Source organism: Eleginops maclovinus, chromosome 12 (assembly GCF_036324505.1).
Source record: "Eleginops maclovinus isolate JMC-PN-2008 ecotype Puerto Natales chromosome 12, JC_Emac_rtc_rv5, whole genome shotgun sequence".
Taxonomy (NCBI): domain Eukaryota; kingdom Metazoa; phylum Chordata; class Actinopteri; order Perciformes; family Eleginopidae; genus Eleginops; species Eleginops maclovinus.
The window spans coordinates 3256665-3275196 of NC_086360.1; the positions used below are offsets into that span (position 1 = coordinate 3256665).

At 39.5% G+C, this 18532-nt stretch overlaps 1 protein-coding gene across 4 annotated transcripts in view; it reads right to left on the minus strand.

The window, feature by feature from the left end:
• The window catches only part of LOC134873755 (tight junction protein ZO-2-like), a 90716-nt gene extending 72513 nt beyond the window's left edge, over positions 1-18203 (minus strand). For all 4 annotated transcript variants that reach the window (XM_063897586.1, XM_063897583.1, XM_063897585.1 and 1 more), the window contains exon 1: positions 17930-18203. In XM_063897586.1, coding sequence (XP_063753656.1) covers positions 17930-17989 — 60 coding nt within the window. In that variant the 5' untranslated portion in view covers positions 17990-18203. The remainder of the gene's footprint in view (positions 1-17929) is intronic.
• Between the last annotated feature and the right edge of the window lie 329 nt (positions 18204-18532).

The following is an 18532-nucleotide window of genomic DNA, read 5'->3' on the forward strand; positions in this document are numbered from 1 at the left end:
ACACTACGGTTTCAACTGAAACGTTGACTTTAATTAAATGTATTATGTCAACAGATTTCACATAACTGTATTAGGTTAGTTGAAAGCAATATCATTGAGTTCAACCTAATATTTTTGTTATTTAAACTTAATATTATTGCTTTCAACTAACTTAATACAGTTATGTGCAATATGTGGAAATAATACATTTAATTAAAGTCAACATTTCAGTTTTTTCAGTCTGCAGAGCTTCATAGTGAATTAATGCCTAACGTCTACAATGTCAATGCTTTCTTTAACAATCATCAACGGACTTGAAACAATATGTAACTTGTAATGCATTATAAGAGCTTGGATACTTTTGATAAGTTATACACTGTAGGTTGGGTAATCATGACTACCTACACTCACAGACAGCTCATCAATCAGCTGTAGCTATAATATTCCTCATGTCATCATAATGTTTCAAAACAGGTCAAAAGTAATGCAACACATGTTCCTGCATTTAAATAATCTGTGTGCTGCATCTCAACGTACTAACATCCATAACACCTCACATTTAAAATTAGTTTTTAAAATAATGGGTAAACATAACAGCTGCCCGTATTAGAAGTCAACTTAAAACACAAATGCAAGGATAATAAATGAAGTTAACTTACAGCAGTGTTGTGCCAGTTCACAGCTTTTCTGAACTAGTTCAAGTTCAGTTCATACATGCTCAAAGTGAACAGTTCACGTTCAAAGTTCACAATTTTAATTCTGAACTAGTTCAAAGTTCAGTTCATTTCACTTTTTTCGTGAGATATTCAAATAAATACTTTTTTTCACACTACGAGCTAGAAATCACTATACGTTTTTTGAAACTGTTCATTGTAGACATTTGCTCATAACACTGCTATTGTGGGTTTCTTAACAGGTGCTGAAACTTGTAGCAATACAGACAAGATAGACCAGTTCTATACTTAGTGCAATGAAATCTACAAGCATTCAATTAAATAAAGAATATATAATATGAAATATGAATATATTATTTGATATATATGATATTATATATACCTATGTGTGTGTATGGAATGAGCAAAACTCTTGAATTGCATTCACACTGGATGGATGTTTTAATTCAATGTGCCGTTTCAAATTCGAGAAGGACGTTGTCGATGTCCTAACTTGTTTTTGCTGCGCAGGTGGACACATCTTACACAGGAAGGAAAGATTTTTGCCGTCGGGGTCTTGGTTTGCAAGAGTGTAAAATTGTTTTAAATGTTCGTGAGGAGAATCGGAGTCCGTCTCCGTGCCATCACTTCCACTAGCCATCTTGTTTTGATTTTTTTTTAAATCGCAGCTCTCTCTCTCTCTCTCTCTCTCTCTCTCTCTCTCTCTCTCTCTCTCTCTCTCTCTCTCTCTCTCTCTCTCTCTCTCTCTCTCTCTCTCTCTCTCTCTCTCTCTCTCTCTCTCTCTCTCTCTCTCTCTCTCTCTCTCTCTCTCTCTCTCTCTCTCTCTCTCTCTCTCTCTCTCTCTCTCTCTCTCTCTCTCTCTCTCTCTCTCTCTCTCTCTCTCTCTCTCTCTCTCTCTCTCTCTCTCTCTCTCTCTCTCTCTCTCTCTCTCTCTCTCTCTCTCTCTCTCTCTCTCTCTCTCTCTCTCTCTCTCTCTCTCTCTCTCTCTCTCTCTCTCGAGCCTCCAGTCCTCCGCGCTCTCGGCGTTGCTATGCCTAAGCCGCTCTGCTGCAATTCATCATGGGTAACGTCAACTATTCTCAGCCGGACACTACGTTGCCCGCAATGCATTGCGCATACAGTGCCAAAACTATTTCTGCGTTGATACATCATTTAAGCGGCACCTACAGGAGGGACGAACTTTTTCTCTCGTTGCGTTTCAAAACACAAAACAGATGTCACTCAGTTTTCAATGGAAAACAAATGCCAACGTTCATTTACAGTGATGTCTGCCGTTCATGACACATAATGTCAACTAATTCACGTTCAAGTTCTTTATTGAAAAATGTGTTGCGTTCAGTTCAACGTTCACGAAAAAATGAGCGTGTTCAATGAACGCGTTCTTTTGAACTCGTTCACGCACAACACTGACTTACAGATACATAAAGTGAGCACAATATGTTCACTTTTGTGCAAAGGTTTGCTGCACATTAAATTAAACGACTGCTTGCTAATCATGTAACCAGTTAAACACACGGGAAAAAATGATACGTTGACTTTAATTAAATGTGTTATGTCAACAGATTTCACATAACTGTATTAGGTTAATTGAAAGCAATAATATTAAGTTTAAATAAAATAAATATTAGGTTCAACTTAAAAGATTTGCTTTCAACTAACCTAATACAGTTGTGTGAAATCTGTTGACATGTCAACGTTTCAGTTTTTCTGTGCATGACTCCTGACATTTTAAAAACTCAGATCTGCACATGCAGATTTATACCGCAGCAGTGATGGCAACTTGACTACTTCTAACTGCAACTCACATGTGTCGATCGTGTAGCGCATGTGTGGATTGTCCTAAAATATTCTCTCACCTATGAGTCCATACCGATGGATCTGTAGTCAAACCATCTCTCAGACAGAGGCATTACAATTCATACACAACCCATAATTCTCCTCACACTTGACCAAATATCAATTTAGCTATCAAGCAGGCTTCGAATACTACCAGGAGGTTGACCATCGACACAGTGATGCAGTGATGCCGTACAGACCAACCCATAAGTTAGCATTGCAAGGGCTCCCTCTTACAAAAAACAACAGCATTTTTTCACTGGACTTTAGAATATTGCACAAAAAAGAGATATGTGGTAAACACACATTTATGACACTTACAGGTTTTGTACATATTATTTTTGAAGCGTAAATAAATTCTAAAGTAAAGCGCTTGCATAATTATTAATGAACAACAGCACGGTCACATGATTTCATTTCAGTACCGCTAAGCTAAAAGCGGCTAAAGTACAGCGTGTCCCATTTAGCCACTTGTTAGCAACCGCTATTTAATGATACGTGGGGAATTTGCAGACTTGAAAAATCAAGTGAAAATTTTTGCACAGATCTAGACAAAAACACATTCAAAGAACCATTGACTTTGAGGAAGTGGGAGCATATAAAAATAAAATGGCAGCAATAAACCAAAAAACACAATCACACAGACACACAATCACACAAACACACAATCACACAGACACACAATCACACAAACACACAGACACACAATCACACAAACACACAATCACACAATCACACAGACACACAATCACACAGACACACAATCACACAGACACACAATCACACAAACACACAGACACACAATCACACAAACACACAATCACACAATCACACAGACACACAATCACACAGACACACAATCACACAGACACACAATCACACAAACACAGACACACAATCAATCACACAGACACACAATCACACAGACACACAGACACACACACACAGACACACAAACACACAAACACACAATCAATCACACAATCAATCACACAATCACACAGACACACAATCACACAGACACACAGACACACAGACACACAGACACACAATCACACAGACACACAGACACACAATCACACAGACACACAAATACAGACACACAAACACACAAACACACAATCAATCACACAGACACACAATCACACAAACACACAATCACACAGACACACAATCACACAATCACACAAACACACAGACACACAATCACACAGACACACAATCACACAGACACACTATCACTAATGAGAAATAATACATTAAAGCCATAAAGACCATCAAACATAGCCTATTGACTGGCTTTAACATGGGTTGTGTGTGTGTGTGTGTGTATGTGTGTGTGTGTGTGTGTGTGTGTGTGTGTGTGTGTGTGTGTGTGTGTGTGTGTGTGTGTGTGTGTGTGTGTGTGTGTGTGTGTGTGTGTGTGTGTGCTAATATGCTAGTGTGCAGTTCTATAAACAGGGAGAAGGTCAGTATACATACATATGAAATGAGGCATGAGAGCTTTGAGGTAGAAAGGCAGCTGCGGGCACAGAGCAGAACGGAGAACAACAGAAGCCCTCTGACATTAAAACTGAAAAAGACAGAATATGCACTGCCCACAGTAAACTCTGTCTGCATGTGCACAGGCTGAGCTGGCTTTGTACTTCCTGTTGAGGCTGAAGCGGCCTGACAGCTGATGTGCAGGCAGCAGGTCATCGGAGCCAGAAGAGCTGCAGCAAGGTGAGGCTCAGGGCCGTGCACATGGCTCCAGATCTTTGCAGCCTTGTATGCGATAATTTCCACACTTTCACACTGATTGTACATATTATATTCTGCTTTATATTTGGTTTTTCTTTATATTTTCTGTACATTTTTTGTCCAAATTGTATATTTTTAACTTTCTTTTTAAATGCTATTTCATTTCATTTCATTGTAATTACTTTAACTTGTTTTAATTTTTTTTATTGTTCTGCTGCAACGAAAATATTACATAAAGTAATAATTTAGTTTAAATAATAATTTACACTGAAACGCAGAGTTTAATTAAAACTGGATCAACCTTTTTCAGCTGCACTCAATGCTTTTGCTAATAATATTCATATTCTACATGTATATACAAAGTGATCTAACGTATATGAAATCAGAAAATGAAAGCGAATGCTGTTTTATGATTGATGACATGCATTTATTTTTAAGGATTTGTCAGGCCATCTGTGCCTTTATTCAAGAGATGTGTTTAAAAGTGGGGAAAAGATGATCCCAGGCCAGATTCGAACCCCGGTCCTGTTCAGGGGGTCCTACCCTGCCAGCTCTACCAAATGAGATATAGGGCGACCCGCATTTCTGTGTTTTAAATCAAACATCTTGGTTTCTCTTTATAAATGCTAGTTCCTGTAGGTAATGATGTTACAAAAAATAGGAACACTTCATCCAGGTTAGCATAGCTTTGCACAAAAACCTGTGGTAACGGGGAAACTGCTAACCTAGGGTCAAACAATCAAAAAATCAACTCCTTTGTCCTCAATAAATAGTTTTTTAGTTTATTTAATTTCTTCTTTGATTCACTGCACTTGCACTTGTTTCATCTGGAGTGTAATGCCCTGGTGATTACTGACATAACAGTACAGCTGTTGTTGGTCATTTTTGGTGACGTGGGGGAAGGACAATGTGTGTACTGTGTTGATCATGTTAGTAAAATATGAAGATTGATGACATCATGGACACCTTAGGTGAATATACCTGATGTACAACAGCTGCTGTTATTGAAGTATCTTCAACTAAGGTTTTTTTGTTGTTGTAAAAGAATAAAGTTAAAAAAAAAAGATGTGAAGGACAATTCATCTGGACTTGATAACTACAATACTAAGAGAATCCAACTGCAGTGCGTTGTTGTTGTGTTGTTTAATGTGGGTTTAATAAACGTTGACAACCGTGAAAAATATATTACTTCATTCTGCGTGGTGATGTTTTTTAGAATAGAGCCAAATAGTGCGTCCATTTAAAAGTTGCATTATATCCTTCCCTTTGGTAAAGGATGACTCAGTGTTTCCCTTTTTAAATGAGATTATAAAAGGAAGCATTTAAGCTCCCCTCCTATCATAAAACTAATTCAAAACAGCTCTTATCGTGGCTGATACTTAGGTATTTCCAGGTCATTTCATTTTGTTTGGAAAGGGAGAAAGTCTATTCGGCAACCTAAAAGGAAGAAATATTTCTTAAAATCTATAAAAATTGAAGGTTCTTTAACCTCCTGAGGACAGGGGAAGCAGCAGCTTGACCAACAACTCCAAAGCTCTTGTATAACAATCCTTTCTTTATCATATTTGCTTCATTATATTAAACATGAAACAGCATGGCAGATACAAGCTATCAGTTTAAGCTTATCACAGGTATGTCAGAAAGTTTGCTTCTGTTAAAAAATATTAGATAAATAAAAATATATCAGTCAATATGCTTATCAAATGCTCACAATATCCTTATTTTGGTATTATCATTATTGGCTGGACTTTGTGAAAAGAGTAATCATTATGGAGGTGAATGTGAGACTGCAGACAATGTCTACTGTTAGAGGAGCCGCTCAAAGTACAAGCACATACTTAGAAAGACAACAATGGAGACTTTGTGACATTACACACAGTACATCCACACTCCAACCCACACACACTGACACACCATCACAGAGTCACGTGCACAAGGTCATGGGAACCAGTTCCATCCAGTTGTATTAACATAACACACAAAACAAGCACTGGGTCAGAGTGGTTACACTACTGTGGAATTACTCCGACAAATACCGAGTATCAAAAGTATTACTGCACTATTTCTACAGAGAGGCATGGACAGTGGTGTAAAGTACTTAAGTAGACTCACAAAATAACTTTTCTTAAGTACAGTTTGGAGATACTGTTCCATTTTTTGCTACTTTGTACTTCTACTCCACTACATTTATTTAATACCTTTAGTTCATTAAAACTAGCTAGCGCACACACACACACACACACACACACACACACACACAGAAATTATGGTGTCTCATCTCTCAGATTAACATCTTCGTCACGACAGAACAAGACTTTGATTTCGACAGCTCTTTCAAGTGTGTGACCTGAAGAGCCGGGGGAGAGATGGCTGCTGGGAAAGGAGATGACGGATGCTGATATGTCCCTGTCTCCTTAATGACATGATATCCATCTCCTTTTTGATTACAGTAACATTGCAAAGCTTTTCAAGGCCTCCACAGGACCCCAGGAGATAACTGAAACAAATGTACACAGGGTATAAGAACTACTGATTACAGGCTAATGTTTTCTTCTTCAGAAGTTAATATGAGGAAATAAAATGGTTTGTTTATGTCATGTGAAGATTTGGTTGCTTCTGGCTTCAAAAACCCAGAACTGAATACGCCGTTTGGACACAATTATCCAAAACCTCCTCTTCACATCATAATACTTATAAACATCTGTGTACTTAGACCTGTGCAGTGTTGATTTACTCCAATATAAAAACTATTTTAGACATGTTTTGTATGGGAATGTAAGTGGTTAATATCGAGTTACTTTACGTATGACTTGAACTTGTCTCACTGAATTTACAAGGGATTTAAGGACAGGTAAACAACCTGTACAGTAAGTACGATGATTGCCATGTATACAAAGTATAAATAAATGTATAATTAAACTTATCAATTCATTCACAAATAAATAAAATAGTAAATAAATGTTGAGATCAATAAAGAAAGAAATAGTGAAATAAATAAATTGAGAAAGATAATAAACACAAAATTCCAAAAATAAATGCACATTTTACAAAATGGGTATAAATAAATGAATGCATGAATAAAAAAAGTAGATAATAAATAAATACATATTTGTAATGTATTTCTAAATTCTCCTTCACAATTGTTGTACTTCCATTGTACAGTGTGTGCACCTGCTGCTCAATATCTGGATGAGCTGGGAAAACAACATGACTCACCACCACCACCTGTCCCATATTTACATATGAGACACACACAGCAATTTTTTGCAGGTGTGGCGAATGCCAGTAAAAGGAGTGTGTGCTGTGCATGCAGGTCAGAAACACAGCAACAGAGCTGCTGTGACGACGGGGTTCTCAGGGAGGACAGGCCGACATAAAGCAGGCCTTCAGGAGCTGAGCAGCTTCAAACACGCAGCAAACACCGGTTTACCAACCTGAAGTGATGGCAGAAAAAAGGTTTCTCTTCCATGAAACATGATAAACACATAATCTGTGGTGTGAATAACTAAGTACATTTACTCAAGTACATATACTTAAGTACAATTTTGAGATATTTGTACTTTATTTGAGTATTCTAATGTTTTGCTACTTTGTACTTCTACCCCACTACAGTTCAGAGTTAAGTGTAGTACTTTTACTCCACTACATTTATTCAACACCTTTACAGATCTGGATTAATGATGGTAAATATAATCAGCCCTTAAATCAGACTTTAGTTCACCTGGAGTAAATTCAGCAGCTACCCTGCAGTATACAAAGTCATTCAAACTAGCTGCACCTTTACCAGCTCTGAGAACACTTTAATGATCAATCATTATAAAACATATCAGAGATATTATTCTGAAATGGACCAATCAAACAATGACTACTTTTACTGTCGCTACTTTAAGTACATTTAGATGAGAGTACTTTCTACTTTCACTGGAGGAACATTTAGAATGCAGGACTTTTACTGTGACAGAGTATTCCTACTCTCTGGTACTTCTACTTTACTCAAGTACAAGACCTGAGTACTTCTACTTTTACTCAAGTACAAGATTTACATCCTTCTCCCACCTCTGTTGATACAGTAAAAGGTCTGTGAAGAAAAAGCCTTTAACTTAATCCTGATAAGTTCACAACCGCTGACATTTCGCTGCTGATAATGATGACAGGTTCTATCACAGAGATCATATCTAACAGTGCGATCGTTTGACCAGTGAAGGCCTGAGGCAGCAGGGAGATAAAGTTTGTATATTTTGGTCCAAACACTGAGCTCTGATCCTGGCCTCAGAGCTCAGGGTGTGGTGAGGTGGAAACATGGGAGAGAGGCTCCTGCAGCAGGAAGTTAACCATCACTCCCTCTTCCTGTAATTCCCCAGATAATGTCTTCGTAGTCATGTTCACTGACAGGAAACAACATCTGTGCTGGAACACACACACACGCTGACCAGTACTCAGCCAAATGCAGTGTCGCATATTTTCATAAGTGGACACAAAGCCAGTATAGAGCAGCCAAACTGTGCACTGAGAAAACTGAGATATTGACTTTAATGAAATGTATTGCGTCAACAAATGTCACATACCTGTATTAAGGTTAGTTGAAAGCAATAATATTAAGTTATCCTAAGTTTTTATTTAAACTTAATATTATTGCTTTCAACTAACGTAATAGAGGTATGTCAAATCTGTTGACATGATACACGTAATTAAGTCAACGTATCAGTTTTTTCAGTGCACACTCACTGTTTGTACTGGTTAGTTCAGTATTGGCCACAGGGGAGATTAACTATTAGGAAGCCTTTGAGCATTTCAGTGGTAAACACAGTTCCCCAGAGAACATTCTCTCAGATCTCCACTGTGAAAGTGTTTACTGGACTTTAATATTGAAGATGTGAAGAGCCCTTCCCAAAGGATGGTGAGAGGATGCTGTGGGTGGACCTCGAACCCTCTATCCTTAATCTGGAGCACATTGAGAGCTAAAGTTTGATTTGTGAAGAACTACTGCTGCTCTGTGCCCCTACTCCACCTACGATGGGGCGATGTTCTGGTTAGGGGTGCTGTAAAGGTGGAGACTGGTCAACATGACCAGAGGTGGGAGAAGTAAAAGTAGAACTCCCACAGAGTAAGAAGACTCTGTTACAAGTAAAAGTCCTGCATCCAAAATGTTACTCAAGTCAAAGTAGAAAAGTATTTGCATATCCCTGTCTGAAACGCCTCCATTGGACTACAGTGTTTACTTCTGTACAGTAATGACATCACTACATAACACTTGTGCTTCTATTGGCTAGTGCTCCAACACATTGCAGTTGATATGATATAGGGCGGTACATTTCCAACAAATAGACAAGTGATGGGCAAGAGATGTGAGAATGGGATCTGCTTTTATCTAATGTATTAATTATAACAAGGGCTGGTTCCTTTTTGAATGACAAATGACTTCCCTTTCACGCAGACAGACAGTACGTGATAGTTGCCTGTAGTCTTTGCGGTGTGTTCGAATGCATCTTTTTGGCCAAGACGCAGGCAGTGTGAGGCCACACAACAGTCTTTTATCTGTTTGGTGTGTCAGGGTCTGTAGTCCAACCCCTGCCTTTCACTGGGCCAAGTTCCTACTCCAGTGACCTCAAGTCTGACGTTGGTAAACAAAGTCACTCTGTGAGGTTGTATAGTGTGTTTGTTTGTTGACCAATCTCCATCAGTCCAAAGATTTATTATTGCATATCCCAGATAATGCAGATTCGCTCTGACTCTTTAGAATTTAAGCTATTTTTAGAGTGCCTACTTGCAATGTGGCACCCATGGCAGCTTTTAGAAACCAGTGCAGAGTCAAACAGAGAGGTGGGAGGGGGGGGGCAGCCTAAGACGGGATATTTTAAGTTTGTGAACTGATCTGAGGGTGGGGGTTGGAATGTTAACGACTACGGAAGTGTTGTTGTTATATGCAGCATTAACAGGCCAATCCCTCACACTGGACTACAGGCCATCAGCGTGTGCGTGTGCGTGTGCGTGTGTGTGCGTGCGTGCGTGCGTGCGTGCGTGCGTGTGTGCGTGCGTGCGTGTGTGTGTGTGTTCGTGACTGGCAGTGAAGCAGAAGAGCTGAGGTCGGCTATGCTTAGTAGCGTGTTGTTAAGTAGTCCAGCATATCACTCCCAGAGACACTGCCGGCTCATCAGCTGAGGAAAAGCAGCGAAGTCAGCAGCAACTCTCAGAGGCTACCAACGTTAAAGCACTGCTACCATGTCAACTTAGTGGAATTCCCATACAGTTAAACAAATCCAAACTATTTCCTGATCACAGTTCATTAGACAAACCTAGTGTACCATGGAGCGTCTCTCCTGATTGGCTACTCCTATGAACATCTTGTAGTATCGGTTTCAGACATAGGTCTGGGTGCTTTTAGCCTAGCTTTTTGTCACCAGCATACTTTTATATATATTTCTGTGTTCAAATGTCAAACGTCTCACACTTTGCCATACATATCTGTTTATAGTACACATATCTATATATTATACATATCTGCCATATACATCTGCTATACATAATATATGCATCTGTCCATACCTCCTCATTCAACAGTGTAAAGTATTTAAATACTTTCAATGTATTCCACATATGTATATATTTCACATCCTCAAATCTTTATTGTTGTTATTGTAAATATTCTTCTCTCTTTTTGCACTATTTTATTTATCTTTTGCACCATGTATGTTGAGTTGTTGGAGGAGCATGGGACATAAGATTTTCATTGCCAACATATACGTTGTATCTGCTGTGCATATGACCAATAAAACCTTGAAACCTTGAAACCTTGATTGCACCATCCAGGTACTCATTGTGCATTTAGCAATACATTGTAGGGCCGGGAATCACAGGGGTCCCAACGATACGATACTATCGTGATACTTAAGACAAGACACAATAGCTTTACGATTCTACGATATGCTAAGTATTGCGAAAGGATATATTGCGATATGCCGCATTTCAACTTTCATTTAGATTTGCAATATGAATAGTTTATATAATAAACTATCGATACTTGGCGTCCGTGTATCGATACAATATCGCATACTGTACTATGCTGTATCGATTATTTCCCCCACCCCTAATACATTGCATTAGGGTGCATTCAAAACAGCAAGTATAAATACAGAAGCAATTTGAGACAAGGCATGGAAGGAGGGGGACACTGCCAGCTGAGCCGCATCAACACTAAAGAATAAACCTTCTAACAGCTTCTAACTGTTCCAGTAAGCTTTTACTTTTGATCATGGTGGTACAGAGTCAACTAATGTCTCTTTCTAGTCAGTGTCTGTTCTACTAATTGTGCTTGACTACATTAGAATTCCAGACTTCATGACACCAAGCTTTTCATGCTACTTTAGGCCTTGTTTACATGCACAGGCCAGTAAGAGAGCAGCCCTGAACTAAATGTGGTCTTCCCTGATGTTAGCTTGGGTTCCAGCAATGCACCACACCCTTGGCCTCTGAACCTATTCCCCAGCCACAGGGCAGTCCCAATAAACACCAAACACAGACATGGAGAAGGAGATATAAAGACACTGAGGAGGCAGGAATCTTATCAGTCAGCCTCTCCCAGCAGCTGTTCCAGCCGAAGTGGCAACGTTCCCAACGGTCAGGGAATATCTGGAATATCTTGAGGGAGTGTAATAAACAGGCATAGTACTCAATCTGCTTGCTTTAAAAATCAGAGAAAAGGGTTATTTGAGACATGGTTTCTCTCTCTGGTGTATAGTTATGTTGGTCTTGAAAATCTCCCAAGCCTCCTGCTTCCACATCAGGTCACATGTATAAAAAGGAAGAAGACATTGGCTAAAAATCTACGTAATTGAATTCCAAATCTAATGTTAAAGGCTATTGACATTTTGGGAAAAAGAAAAATGTCAGACTTGGAGTGATAATAACGTATCACTGTATTGTACAATATCGTACGGCGGTGAGACAATGAAACTGAAATGAAGGACACAAATTGTAGAAAACAGGCAAAGGTTTTAGTTTGGGAATGGGTGATTTCCTCTAAAGCCAGGATTATAGGAACCTCTTTACAATAAGACTACCCTTATAAAGGGTCTACGAATAGTTTGTAATTCATTTATTAATTAGGTTGTGAACACTTTATAAAACATTAATGAACTTGTATAAGATATGAAATAAACAAAACATCCAGATGGATGGGGGGACAATCAACTCAGTGAACAACAGATACCCAGGATGCTGTTGATGATGAAGACGGAGTAAGCTAGGTAGCCAATATAAGGCTAAGTCATCTTGCCAAATAGTGAGCCTGTGTTGATGTATGAAAACTATGTTAGAACTGGTAATAACCTAATTATAAACCCTTTATGAATCCTTTATAAGGGTAGTCTTATTGTAAAGTGGTACCGGATTATATAACATGAGTTTTGTGATGATTGTTACCCGATTCAAATTTCCCAACAATCTGAAAAGAACCCCTTGGTCCGCAATGATGTCGGTCCCAGATTATTTGCTAATGCAAGGGATTACCACACCCAGTCTGATACCTCACAAACTGTTTGTACATCCATCATGGCCAACCCAATGATTAAAAACGTGTTATGGGATACTAGGAGATAAAATCTGCAAGGGTAATGTAGGTGTACACTAACAGTGGAAGGGAGTGAACATAGAGCAAGGTGAGGCTCCGCTAACACCACAATTACATTTACAGCACACATCTGGTCTGATCCTGTTTGCTCACTCTCTTTTTCTCAAATACAATTTTGTGATGTTGACTGTCCTGATTTAACTTGCAAAACTAACCACGAGTGAGAACACGTGGCAGTGACAAAATCTGCAGGGGGGAGACCAGGACACACTATCTACATGCCTTTCAGATCTAAAAGCACTATTTCTTTAGAGTCAATAAGTTGATGTTAATGCAGTTTGTATAGCTATGTGCTTAAACAGTTTCCACATTGAAGGAATAAAGGAATGAAATGCAACCAGTGCATTTTTTATTTATTGTAAACTGATCCCAAACAGTGGCGACCGATAAAGTCTCCAGCACAATGAAAAGCTTTCTATAGCTAAAGAAAGTTACAACCAATCAACAATAGGGTGTGTAAATCAGTAAAGATGACCATTACAAAGCATGGGTGAACATTAACCAAGGGTTGAAGATGCAACTCAAAGAAAGAAGATACAAGGTGTAGGGCTGACAACAGGAACTATAAGCAATAAACAACTATATGCATATTATGCATTTCAAATAAAGAAATGGGAGCATTTTATGCAGTGATTTGCATTCATCATAGTCGTCACTGTAACATCCAGCATTCTACATCTGAGCTAGACTGCCACAAATCCATCAACGACATTCAACGACATTGTTTTATGAGAATTAATATGGTATTGAAAAAGCTAAAGGGGCCTTATTATGCTTTTTAGTGTGTTCTATAGGTTTTAGTGCATGTAAATGGTCTGCAATGGCTAAAATCCCAAAGTTCCCCCCAGAGGGAGTATTATTGCCATCACTATTTACACTTGCGCTTCTAATGGCTAGCGCTCCAAAAGTACGCGATATGCGTGCAGGACATCTCTAAGCGGTTGACCAATCACAACAGAGCCGGCCAGCTAACCAATCAGAGCAGAGCAGGTTTCTGGTTTCAGACAGAGGGTGATAAGAGGTGCTGCAGCACAGGCAGTATGAGAGAAATAAAGAGCTTTTTGAACATTAAAGCATGTCCCAAGAGAGGCACTCAATACTGTTACTGTATGAACCTGAAAATGAGCAGAATATGTCCTCTTTAAAATTGCAATTGACAAGTGAAGCATTATCTCACACCCCTAGTAAGGTGAGCACATGGCCCAGGTGAACTAGATCAGCTAACAGTATTCCTTACAAACTTTAGATTAAAAGACACGTGAAGCCCTATTCAGTACGCCAACAACCCTACAGTATTTTAATGAGGAGCTGATATTCAGCCAGAAACTGCCTCAATCTTTTTACATCATCCCAAATGTGAGCAGTCTAATTATAGAGTGTTTGTATGCTGCACAATTGGGGGGAGGGGGGCTGGAGAGGGAGAAGGTGAGGGGGTTCATAGACCTGAGCACATCTAACATACTTCAGGGAAGCTCTAAAGCCACACATTGGCATTCCTTCACTTAATAAAACATTGTTAGTTAAGTCCTAACAGTCAGACATGAGGCACCATGGGGGGCGCAAATCAGAGGTAATCCAGAGAGGAGGAGAGGACCCACTGCTCCTAAAATTTCTGAAATGATTAGTCAGGAAATGGTTTAATTATATTAAATAAATACACAATTATTTGGATTTTTAAGGGGTTTTGGAGCCTCATCGCATAAAACCCATATTTGAAGATATAACTTTGGGATCTGGAAAATGTTGATATGCATATTCACTCATTTCAGACCAAAACAGTGAGTTGACTTGGAAGACTTTCTATATTTCATAATAAGAAGGGTTAAAACTGAAATCAAAGATATCTTGACTCTCTAACAGTTACTTAACATAAACAATCTAAAAATAATCCCTACTGCTTCTTTTCAGGGGTAATCAGCCGAGACAAGTTGGGAACATTTGTGTAATATGTCAAGAGATGTTAAAGTAAAGCTACCATGAGCAGACATTCACTTTCTTCACAGGCTGAGTACAGCTCCAAACCACAACTGATTTAGCCCTTTAAATCCAAACAATAGTCAATAGATTAATAAAGTAGTGCAGGAATGAGTCCTTAACCAGGAAGTGACTTAGCATTTTAGCACCTGGGTTGTATCGTCTGGAACTCGGTTCGACGCCTGTAACAAAGAGCGTTGTTAATATAAGCGTACGAGATGATTGCGTTTTGTGATACGATATCAGGAAATACCCCACTCCTGAATGTGTAAAGTTTTTATGTGTCTTAAAAAAGGGGTTGCTAACAAGCGATGTAATAAGACTACCAAACGTCAATATGGAAAGTCATACAACCTGGATGCAGTTACTTTATTGTTTTAAGCTATTTTAAAGCGATTTACCTCTTCAGATGCATTTATGATTCAACTATTATATGAAATGTTAAGATGTGGAGATGATGACACGACTGTTGTGCAATAACACTTATGTGCAATATGTTCCTAGCTAATATTATTATAATTATTAGCACTTGCCACTACTTCTCAGTTAGTCCATTCCAACAAGGATCTGTATGTTATTATGTAAATGTTTTATTTTATTTACTACTGCAATCAACTCGCCTCATTTTACCATGTTCAGTTAATTTATAAAAACTGCTTACTGACTTATTTTTCCTGAATGTGTACTTCTGTACATTTAAAAAAAAGAAATTGTTTGAAATACTGTGTGCATGCCTTTTTATTTAATAGTGTGTGATTTTAGTTTTTCGTCTGCATCTATACTTTGGTGTAGCAATGTACATTTCCCCTCTGTAGGACGTATGGGATTCTTATTCTGAGTATCCTGCTTAAAAGAAATATCATAAACATTTCTTATTTTCTGAAACATTCCATAATCCAAAAGGAAGAAACCTATTGATTCGTGTCTACGGAGCCTTTTCATTGCTGAATTCTGGGATGGCCAACAAAAAAGCGTCATCACTGCAGCACTATAGACAATACAGATAAAGGTGACACTGGCCAGAGTTGTGCCCGTTAGTGTTAACATGAAGCTTCAACATCTCCAAGAGACACTCATTATTCTGTTTCCATAGATATAGTGCATCAGTGTGTGACTGTGCCAGCCAGTCTCTCTGTGATGTGTGCCAGGCAGCGTGTGAATGTGCTCCCTGTTCACCGTCAGCAGCTGTGCTGGTGTGAATACGTCACTACAGCTCAACTGGGTTCTCTGCTGTTGTAAAATAAAGAATGGAACAGATGAACAGACCCCACTGAATCATGGGAGCATTGACAGAAAACTGACGACATCTGGATACATCATAGATTGCTTGGATGGTGCTGATTCGTTCATTGAACAGTACACACGATGATACACAGAGAGAAGAGGCTGTAACGTGATATTATTTTCCATAATACATGAAGGTGCCGTGCCACATTCGGAACAATGTGCACTGACTAGGTTAGACACGGAGCAGGAACAGGAATGATTCATTAAGTACAGTGGATTTGTGTTCAGTACAGTTTAGTATTTTTAAATAGAAATGTGTCATTGATCAAGACTCACTCACCAGTCAGTCGTCTGAACAGGGAGAGGAAAATCTGTTCCCGAGAGCTCATCTCCTGCACACTTATTCTGTCAGTGATACAACTGACACTTCACTGCTTATGGTGCACACACTTCAACCATCGCAGTGGCTTACACGTCAATCAACTTTTTTTTTTTAACACCTTTAGTGCTTAAACGCCAAATACCTCAACTTTTATCTCTTACTCTTTGACAGAGTTGGTCTGTGATTACACATCAGCTGGATCCTCAACTCCATTTTATGACACTTGAACCTCGGCTGTGACTCTTATAGGATATTTCACAAGGAAAGAGATAACATTTTAAGGACATGACCCGTTTACTTCTCAAAAAGCGAGTCTTTCAAGTTATTGTATAAACAGTTTGAATGGAGCCGGGAGAACAGTTGAGATACACTATAGGTGTGATCATTGGGAGAAGCAGGCTGAGTTTAAGACAAATTGTTAGAATACCATGGTTAAGAGGATTGAAGAAGACTGCTGTCTGCACACACACACACACACACACACACACACACACACACACACACACACACACACACACACACACACACACACACACACACACACACACACACACACACACACACACACACACACACACACACACACACACACACACACACACACACACACACACACACACACACACACACGGATTTCCCAATGGGATAACCATAATCTGAATAGCCTCTCTCCTACTGGGCACCACAAACCAGACCAGAAGGAGTCTTGGGGGGAGTACTGTACTCTCTGTCTCCCTCTCTCACTCACACAATTACCCACACACACAGTGGGGACGGACAAGCAGTGTTCATCACCTTTCCTCAATGCTTTAACTTAAGTACAATGATGTGCTTCATAATTGTAGACAACTTTTCTTTAAACAAAAAGTTGCCCTAGTAGACTCATGTAACCATTTGTTAGAATATGGCACTGAGAATGTAACAACAAAAAAGTATTTATTCTGTGTGCTGCTTTGCCAGCGATCTCACGCACATATTGACTCCACAGGTGGCTGCTGAACAGGTTAGATGCCTATCTCTAATGGCAGTGCAGCCTAGTCATTCACTTTCCTCAAACACACTTCCCCTTCTGGACTAGTGATTACATTCAGTGACCTTCTAATCACCAGAGAACCCCGATCAAATCCCAGATGTCAATCTGGACAGGATTACAACCACTAACTCCCACCACTGGATAAGAAAAGGCGAAAGTTCGAGCAGTTTACTCAGGTTTCAGGCGAACTGAAACGCCAGCAACTCTTATGTAAAGAGACTTTCTATTGGCTCTCCTGAAGCACAACAGGTGTTTGAAACGCTGACTATTGGCTGGCTGACATGCACCTCACAGCCCGACAGAGCTTCAGCCACTTCGGCAGATTTTTAAGGACACATACGCACACAAACAAGGCTGGTCAAATGATTTGAGAAAACGTGGGGATGTTATGGCGAAGTTGATACATGTTACCAAGTGTAACTTCACACATGTCAAAAATACAATACAGCGCCACTTACTCCGATATTTTCGCCCTTGCTTGGGTAAGAGGCCAGTCTTCCTCCGCCTTTCACCGGCATCCTGCTTCTCCTCGATTCGGCTGAACGAGTGCTCTGTCGTCGCGCTTAAGCCCAAAGAAAGCCGTGTAGATATAGACAGCAGTTAGAGTAGTGGCTAGTTTTTTAATGAAACATGTCTTTGTGACAGCCAGGGCAGCTCCGCCCTCGTCGCAGCCAGGCTAGTGTTCCTCCGGGCGGACAGGACAGCCTACCGAGGCGGCAGCATAAAGAGGGAGGTCCGTCTCACCGGCAACACAATTTGCGGCTCACTGCCGCCACCACAGTACCACTATCATGGGGACACAATATTTTCCGTTTCCTTCATTGGAAACATTGTTTTATATTTACTGAGAACGGCAACACTCTGCAAAGACTCGTATAAAGATGTGGAAACACCGGCGCCGGCTGTGGGCATATAAAGTGTAATGTCCACACCAGTGGTTTAAAGTAACTACGTACATCCCAGCTAAAGTACTGAACTTCAACTATTGAGAAACTTTACTTGAGTATTTCAATGTTATTCTACTTTGTACTTCAACTTCACTACAATTCAAGAGTTAAATC